This window comes from Mustela putorius, unplaced genomic scaffold (assembly GCF_011764305.1).
Source record: "Mustela putorius furo isolate JIRA1106 unplaced genomic scaffold, ASM1176430v1.1 tig00000145_pilon_pilon_pilon, whole genome shotgun sequence".
NCBI classification, from domain to species: domain Eukaryota; kingdom Metazoa; phylum Chordata; class Mammalia; order Carnivora; family Mustelidae; genus Mustela; species Mustela putorius.
The window spans coordinates 48,372,254-48,381,129 of NW_025421294.1; the positions used below are offsets into that span (position 1 = coordinate 48,372,254).

At 50.7% G+C, this 8,876-nt stretch overlaps 1 protein-coding gene across 1 annotated transcript; it reads right to left on the reverse strand.

Annotated features, from left to right (window-relative positions):
• Positions 1-1,099: 1,099 nt before the first annotated feature.
• FABP6 (fatty acid binding protein 6) lies at positions 1,100-5,871 on the reverse strand. The gene is made up of 4 exons (XM_004737696.3): positions 5,719-5,871; positions 4,371-4,546; positions 3,102-3,191; positions 1,100-1,215 (listed from the first exon to the last, which is right to left on the reverse strand). Exons 1-4 carry the CDS (start codon positions 5,783-5,785, stop codon positions 1,162-1,164), a joined length of 387 nt encoding a protein of 128 aa, XP_004737753.1. The 5' UTR covers positions 5,786-5,871; the 3' UTR covers positions 1,100-1,161.
• Between the last annotated feature and the right edge of the window lie 3,005 nt (positions 5,872-8,876).

The following is an 8,876-nucleotide window of genomic DNA, read 5'->3' on the forward strand; positions in this document are numbered from 1 at the left end:
TTGATTTCACCAAGGACAGTGTGGCTTACTTGATGCTGCTTTTCCTGTTACGTCTGTCTTCACTTAGGGAGGCCTCAGGCTCGGGGCTTTAACGGGATGTAGCTGTTGTCCAGTTTTGGCCTTTTTTGATAGTTTTCATCAGTTTGTGGAAAATGATGTTAAAATGTAGAAGTGATGTAAAGTTTCTATTGTAGCAAAAATAAGTGAATTGTCATACAGAAAAATATAGGGTAAGAAGTCAAGGAGGGGTCCTTGGGGGTCTAAGGAGGAAGGAGAATGGGAAAAGGACCATTCAGTGCTCTGGGTTAGGGATTCTCTGGTCAGGGCACAAGCCGCCCTTCCCCCCACCGTGCCCACTCCCATGCCCTGGACAGACAAAATCAAGCAGGGATGACCCAAAGCCTTCCTCAGAATCCTGGACTCAGCTCTAGGAACCCAGCAGGAGGTCAGACCACCTTCAGACCACCTTCCCCAGCCAGCTGAAGCCCCTCACAGTGTGTCCCAGGCACCGCTGTCCAAACTAGGACATCCCAGGTCCTTCTTGTCCCTCTTGGCACTCCCATGACCCCCTTGCCATCTAATACTCTCTCGTTTCTCTTCAGTCCTTTATTGGTCCTCCTGGCCCCCTCGTGTGCCACTAGGTAAACTGAGGCCCAGAAGGATGCCTCCACAGCCAATGAACAGCAGAGCCACGGCCATGCCAGAACACCTTTCTGGCCAAGTGGTAGTGTCTTCCTCCTTCATCTGCCAGCCTTGGAGGCCAGCAGCAGGACCCTCTCCTGGAAGTGCCCCCCACCACCACCTGATACTCCTGCCCTGCGGCCCACATGAAGAGTCAGTGTGTTAAAGGAGCCCTGGGTCTCTACCCTCAGAGAAGTGGATGGCAAGGGTGCCAGGAAATGTGCCCACCCTGCTTCTTGAACAGCAGGGGGTCGGGAGTATTGCTGTCCACATTCAGGCCTTCCTCTGCCACACTGCTGAGCCCACAGGTGTCTCAGGGCCAAGGTTTGCCCTGTGTAGCCATCCTCCAGCCTTTCCCACCCTTACCCAGCTAGAAACTGCCCCACGACACCAGAAAACAAAAACAAAGACAAAGAGGTTCAGAGCAAACAGAATGTTTTCTTCTTCCAGCTTTCCTGGTGGCTTTGGGGCCCTGGCTGCTCAGGCCAGTCTCTTGCTCACACGCTCATAGGTCACACCTCCGATGGTGGAGATCTGAAAGAAGCAGCCAGAAAGAGGGAATCATTGCAGGGGTCCCTAAGTGAGACCGAACACAGCTCGGGGAAGACAGGCCTCCAGTCCCAGCCGCGAGTAGAAGTGAGCAGGTCGCACCACTTCTCTGAGCCTCAGTTTCCCAATTTGTTACACGAGCTCCTGTGTAGACTCAGCGAGGCAAAAGTGCTAAACAGATGTGAGGGCTGACGGGGCTCTTTGTATTGTAACCTTCCATCTGTCCACTGAAGTTCCACCTACTCCAGGCACTTCCCTTGTGTTACCCCATTTAATTCTCCCAACAATGCTGTAGGATTGTACCCATTATAGAGGAGTGAATACTGAAGTCTGGAGGAGTCAAGTAACCCCTTTAAGATGGAGAGGCCACACTCAACTTCACCACACAGCATTTATGGGGCACCTAATCCGTGTGCATGCCTCTGCCCTTGTGCGTGCGTGTGTGTGTGTGTTCATGACAACCCTGAACTCCGGGCACTGCTCACAGCACGCAGACTCCATAGTCAGGAGCCTCTCGGAAGCAGGAAACAGGTTTCTTCAGTTCTGGAAGATTGATCCTCGTCTTGGACACAACCTGCTTCTGGTTCTGCCGCTCTGGGTGCTCCCCACACACCTCACAAGCTGGGAGCTTTGCTTCTGGGAGTCAGAACCCACTGGCTGACATTTCATGTAACAATGTGTCCAAAGCATTTATAGATTTTCTAAGAGGTTAATTTCCATCCAGGAAAAAATGGAGAGTCACTTTTGTTCTTTTATATATATATTTTAAAATACTGTGCATCTCTTTAGTTGTAGATTTTATTTATTTGTTTGTTTGTTTGTTTGTTTGTTTGTTTAAATTAAAGGTCCACTAGCCTGGGGAGAGCTGGCAGAGAGCCTAGTCTAGAAGTCAGCCTTTGGGACCTGCCTCCACCACAAACTAGCTTTGTGGCTTTGAACAAGTTACTTGTTATCTCTGAGCCTCTGTGGCCTCTCTGTAAAAACAGAATAATGGGAGGTCATGTCTCCTCTTCGGTTTCTAGCTGGGTTTGAGATGAAGGAAAAAGAATACGAGGGAGAAAAAGAGAAGAGAAGATGGGGGAAGGGGGTGGCAAACCCCACCTCCCGCATCACTTCCCTTCTGGAGAGTCTTGGGGAGGGCAGTCTGGACCCCAGGGAGCTCTGGCCCAGGACATGTGCTCCCAAGGGGAGAATGAAGTATGGAAGAGCCTACCTTTGCTTTTAACTTCACATCCATTTCTTTCACCTAGGGAAAATTCTGGAACCCCAGGGGAAGAAACGGAAGTGAGGTGAAGGGAGAGCAGCCCCTCCAGGCTGTGTTGACAGAGCACCGGGCGTGGGAAGGGTCCAGCCACAGATGTGTGTGTTACCCCTGCCAGCATTTTTTCAAAGGTTTAATTCATTGCCAACGTTTAGTAGTCTGAAGGTTTCACAAAGAAGTGCAAAGTTCCAGCTTCTCTTAAAAAATCAGAAGATCTAGCAGGGAGGGCTTGAAGTCCCTTGGGGGAGTGGAGCAGCATGGTGGCTGCCCTTTTGGGGCTCACCCAGACTCCCCCCTTGGTTTAAACTCGGAGGAGGGTCCCATGGGCTTCCACGCTTGGGCCGCTGAGGCGGCAGAGTCACTGCCAAGCGTCAGTTCCCAGCACTGTCAGAGAAGCTAGGTGCCCTCCAGCTAACCACTCAGCTCCTAGCCCCTCAGTGCCCTCACCTGGAAGATACAGGGAAACATCCCTACCTAACAGGGTATTGTGAAGGTTGAATGAGATGATGTCCCCCGGGCACTCTAGGGGCACATGGGAAATGCCCCTAGAGCCAGGGCTGGAGGCAGAAGAATGTTCTCATCATCGTCCCAGGAACCAGCAGACACTCACCTCCACCAGCTTGTCACCCACAATCTCCGAGGTCTGGCGATAGTTGGGGAACTCCACCGTGATCTTCCCACCCTCCATGTGCACGGTGGCCTGGAAGAGAAGCATAACACGGAACCTGAGCTGGCAGAGGCCCCCAGATGTGGGCCAGTCCCCTCTGGGACTGGACTTGGCTCGGAGGTGCAGGACATAGACGACACACACAAGTCCCTCAACCTCGCTGTGCCTCAGCTTTCTCACCTCTGAAATGGGGGTAGTAACGGTACCTCCTCCAGAGTTCCTAAGAAGACTAGGATTTCATAGGACATATGGGAAGTGCTTAGAACAGTGCCCCACACGTAAGGAGCACTCCTTGTTAACTGTGGAGTCGGTTAGGATCCTTATTGTTAGGATAATGATGATGTCATCTCGGATGTGGATTGCAGCATTGTCATTGTAAGCAACCTAAACAGCCATCCGAGCTCTCCACCAGTGAATAACCTCAGTGTCTATCAATGAGGGCGTGTTAAAGGAAGGGTAGCATTACCATACTGTAAGATACTGTGTGAGCATTAAAAAGAATAAGGCAAATCGATCCGTGCTGACACAGAAGGGCATCCTGAGAAATTAAAATCCACAAGTGCCAGAAGATGAACTTTAGGAGCACTCATTCTGTACCGTGGTAGCCATGGCTGGGGGTGATAGAGGGGACCCAGCATCGGTGGAAGATCTGCGGGATCAGGTTGGGTTAAGAGAGGACAGTCACCTTTTACTTCTTTCTTAGTAAGATTACAGTTTCGGACCCACGAGAGTCCGATTCTAGGGCTATGCATCGGTAGGCTACGCAGGAAGGCAGCCCGAGCAAATGGTTATGGTCTCTGAAGCCAGGCTGCCTGGGCGTGAAGGTCTGCCAGCGCTGTGTGACCAGGGCCACGTGACTGAACCCCAGGGCTTAGCCTAACTCCCTCCTCTGTAAAATGGGATAGTAACTGTTGCGACTTCGTAGGATTCGCTGCATTAATGTGTGTGAAGTATTCAGCAGGTGTGTGGAATATACATTAAGTGCTTGGCAAGTGTTAGCAGTTTTTAACAGTTTTGTTAGTGTCTGTTAGAGGCCTAAGCATTAAGAACGGGGAGTGGCTAACTTGCTGAGTAACTCAAGCGCTTAAGGCTGGACGCTAGACTCGAGAACCGAGCCTCAGTTTGGGGTGGAGCCCCAGGGAACAGGTTTGAGACCAAGAAGTTAGCCAGAGGCTTAGGGAAAGAGGGAAGGGCAGCTAGTGGCTCTCTCACCTTGAACTTCTTGCCTCCCATGGTCTCCATGTCACACTCCTTGCCGATGGTGAACTTGTTGGTCATGGAGTGGCCACCCGGGTAGTGCTGGGACCAGGTGAAGTTCTGCCCGTCCTGCTGCACCTCCGTGACAATCTTGAAGTTTCGGCCCTTTTCGATAGCATCACTGGGGAGTCCTGGACCAGGGATGAGCAGAACAGCATGTAAGAACTGCTGACAGCCTGTGGCTCTGGGGGAAGACTTTCCTCCCTGGTGCTGGCTAGCATGATGGTCAAAAGCACAAATCCCAGTTCTACCATGAACTAAGAGCTTGGATACCTTTCTGAGCCTCAGTGTTCCCATCAATAAAATGGGGGTAATAAGGTCCATTTCACAAGGCTGTTGCGAGGATGAAATTAAAGTGATTGTGTCTTGTAAAACTCCTGGCATATAATTGACAATAAATACTAGCTGCTCTTCTGACAACACTATAACACAAATAGAACAGACACTGCCACACTCCTAGGGTCTTAGATGAACGGGACCATCAAGACTGTCTTCTAACACTGGTGTTTCACAGATGAGGCAATGAAGACCCAGATCAGGAAACGGGCTTTCCAGCCTCTCCTCAGAGGCTAACAGCAGAGCCAGGTCTACCACTGAGACTGGCCCCATTGCAATTCTACATGAGGCTGTTGTAGGTGACACCAAGTCACTGTTCCTTCTGGGCCACTCCCAGTAACTGACTCAGAAGGGCTCTTGTCTCCCCGAGGCCCCAGAGCGCACGTGCCCTGCTCTCAGGGCCTCTCCCTTGGGGCCTTCCTCTGACTCTTGACAATGGCACTGCCTCGACTTAGAGAGTGCCCCAGGATTTCTGCAGGAGTGTCATGGCCACGGTCCCATGGGTTCCTCACAATGGGCGCTACAAACGGAGCTGTGAAGGGGAGCAGTTTTCTAATCTCGGCCCACAGTTCCTAGCGCAGTAAGAGGCCCATGTTTGTTGAATGGCCAAATGAATGCATGGCTTGTCACACCTGGCCTCTGGGTCACCTCTTCCCCAGCACCACTCATCATCTCATTACTGGGTCCTGGGTGCTCATCATCTCTGCCCCTAACTGACAGCGTGACCTTGGGCATGTCATGCTGAGGCAGCCCATCAGGAACCCGGGCTGGCCCTCGCCTGTAGCAGGTCTTCAGTGTATGTATGAATGAAGGAGTAAACCAGTCAAGTCTGCACCTCACCAACTACTGGCTGTGTGTCCTCAGACTAGTAACTCAGCTTCTCTGGGTTGCAAGGAGTTTGGGTTGGTGGCCCCAAGCTGGCTGTGACAAACTAACCCAGGGAAGGGGTCCTCATGCCCTCACTCACCAAGGCGCTTCATGAACTCGTCATAATTCTTGTCGCTCTCGAACTCGTACTTGCCACTGAAGGCCATTCTGCTGGGACAGCTGGAGGATGAGGAAGAAGGGTCGTGGTGCTGAGGGGCCCGGCGCCCCAGCTTATAAATTGTCGTCACACGCTGGGGCTCGGCCCCTAAGTCACCCCACCTCTCCCTCCAGCCCTGAAGAGGAAGCAATTGCTGTTTTACAACATGGGCAGGACCTAGCCCAGCAGAGCCTTGAGGTTGTTCACCTGGGGGAGTGCTCCCTCTGCCACTCCCAGCAAGGGCGATGGCAAGGCCAGAGCTTCCGAGGTCTCAGCCACCTCTGCCCTCCCTCCCTCCCTTCATCCTTCCCCTACCTTCTAGCCATGCTCTGCACACCCCTTACTTACTTGTTCAGCCCCTCATTCATCCACCAAAGCACAGGGAGCACCTCCCGCTTGCAGGACAGGCACCGAGATGACACGGATGGACGAAACATATGCCCTCACCCCAAAAACTTCCAGTCTGGTTCAGAGACAAAACACAGGACTGCGGAGGACCCTCATGCAGGCAGAATGTGACCAGTCCCTAGACAAACACCGATGTGTGGCCTGGGGCACAGGGAAGGAGCAAGCCGGCAGCTGGGGGGCGGGGAATCTTGGCTAGGAGATGGCATTTGATGCTGATCCAGAAGAAACCATAGGACTTGGATGTTTAGAGAAACAGAGGGTTGGAGAAGGTGGGAAATACAGGAGACAATACTCTAGGATGAGGGAACAGTGTGGTGGAGGTGGGAAGGGCCATGACGAAAGGAAAAATGAGTTTGACTGCAGCAAAGAGCCCTGCAAGGAGAGACAGAAGCAAGTGCTGGTAATGCCAGCAAGGTCAGGCAGCAGCCCAGGGGCCCAGGGAGCAGCTTGGAGCAGGAGCTGCCATGGTGCACCGAAGACCCGCCACATGCCAGCCACAGGCCAGGAGCTCGGTGGATTGTGTGTTGTTCGAAGCTCACAGCTGGCAGGGTGGGGCTTCAGACCCCAGACTTCCAGGTCCTGTCCCACCTGTCTTACAGGACTGCTCCCTAAATCCGACTGACCGTGCCTTCTCTGAGGACTTTCCTTTTTCTTATTATTAAATATGAAAATTTTTGCAAGTCGGTCTCCTTTTCCAGAATCAGCTCTGCGTGAATCCCCATCATTTCTTTCTTTCTTTTTTTTTTCTTTTTGAATCCACATCATTTCTGTCTAAAGCAGACCTCACCACAGCTCTGGGACCCAGTGATTTCTGAGCAGGTGAAACCTACTTTGCCCCATTTTGCCAGTGTTCAGTCTCCAGTCTTGGAATTCCTTACTCCTGCCAGGGGCCTTATTTTTTAGAAGACCATAAACACACACACATACACACACCCACATCCTCATCATCTTTATCATTGTCACGGATTTTCTGATAAGTTACATATATTAACATTTCATAAATCAGAACAAGTAACAGTCCCGTCGCTTGGCAGAGATGGTCCTTGATAATAGTTTGTATCTATCCTTCTGAACTTAAAACATACATATACTTCTTATGTAAATGAGACTATATTGTACCCGAGTTTGTTTGCTTTTTAAATTTTATTGATTTGTTTTGAAAGAGGGCACAAGCAGGGGGAGCAGCAGGCAGAGGGAGAAGGTGAAGCAGGCTCTCCACTGAGCAAAGAGCCCAATGCGGGGCTCGATCTTTGGACCCTGGGATCATAACCTGAACTGAAGGCAGACGCTTAACCCACTGAGCCCCCTGGGCAGCCCTGTAACCTCATTTTTATGTAATGATATGGGTCCATGTCTGTATCATGACATGAAGGTAAATCCTTTTAAACCCTTTGAGTTCATATTCTATTGTCTGTATGTTGTGATTTACATAGCTATTGCTGGATTTTCAGGTTATTTCTAAACTTTTTCTATAACAAATAACTCTGAGATAAAAAATTTTTCAGGGGCGCCTGGGTGGCTCAGTGGGTTAAGCCACTGCCTTCGGCTCAGGTCATGATCTCAGGGTCCTGGGATCGAGTCCCCGCATCCGGCTCTCTGCTCAGCAGGGAGCCTGCTTCCCTCTCTCTCTCTCTGCCTGCCTCTCCATCTACTTGTGATTTCTCTCTGTCAAATAAATAAATAAAATCTTAAAAAAAAAATTTTTTTTTCGGTTTTATGCCCTTGACAGTCAGCAAATAGTTCTTATCTACATTAACTGTCTATAGATTTTCAAAAGTGGGGGTGCCTGGGTGGCTCAGTGGGCTAAGCCTCTGCCTTCCGCTCAGGTCATGATCTCAGGGATCTGGGATCGAGCCCCACATCGGGGCTCTCTGCTCAGCAGGGAGCCTGCTTCCTCCTCTTTCTCTGTCTACCTCTGCTCTCTCTCTCTGTCAAATAAATAAATAAAATATTAAAAAAAAAAAAAAAGTGGTGGCAGGTACTCAGGCAACCAGCCTAGAGAGCTTGTTCGGTGATTCTTCATTCTCGTGGTGTTTTCTGGACAACCACACACCGAGACGGGATGGAACATTCCTTATTCCTTTGGCCCAGACAGCTTTGTTGAACGCGGCATGAATGTGCGTTATCTGGAGTTCCCATCTCTTTCATGGCATTCTTTGAGTGCCCGAGGGGCGCGCTTCCTGAAACCCACTCTGTGGATGCTCCTGTGAATGGTGATGCTGTGTTCTCCGGTCACGACCCCCTGCCGCCCTTCTTTGCCCGAGCCGCTCTGCCGGGGCTCGGTTGGAAAGTTGAGATAAACGTTCTCTTTCACACCCTGGTATACATGTCAGATTATTTACTAAAGGATGAATTTCTAGATGGGAAATCCGTGGAACAAAGGGGTTTTGTATCTATGTTTATATCTGTTACTCGGCTGCCTGCCGGAAAGCCTGGAGCCGTGTCCGCTCGCACCTCGAGCATGTGAGGATTTCCCTTCTTCGATACTGATGACGACAGAGCAACGGCAATAATGGCTACATTTAACAGGTGTTTATTATGCACTGGGCACGCCGCTGAGTGTGTTACACAGATTACCTCATTCATTCTTCAAAGGGAGTTTATGAAGTCAGAGTCATTTTCCCCATTTTGCCAAGGAGGAAACAAGGCTTTAGAGCAGTAACTTGCCCAAAGCCACAGAGCCCCTGTGGAGA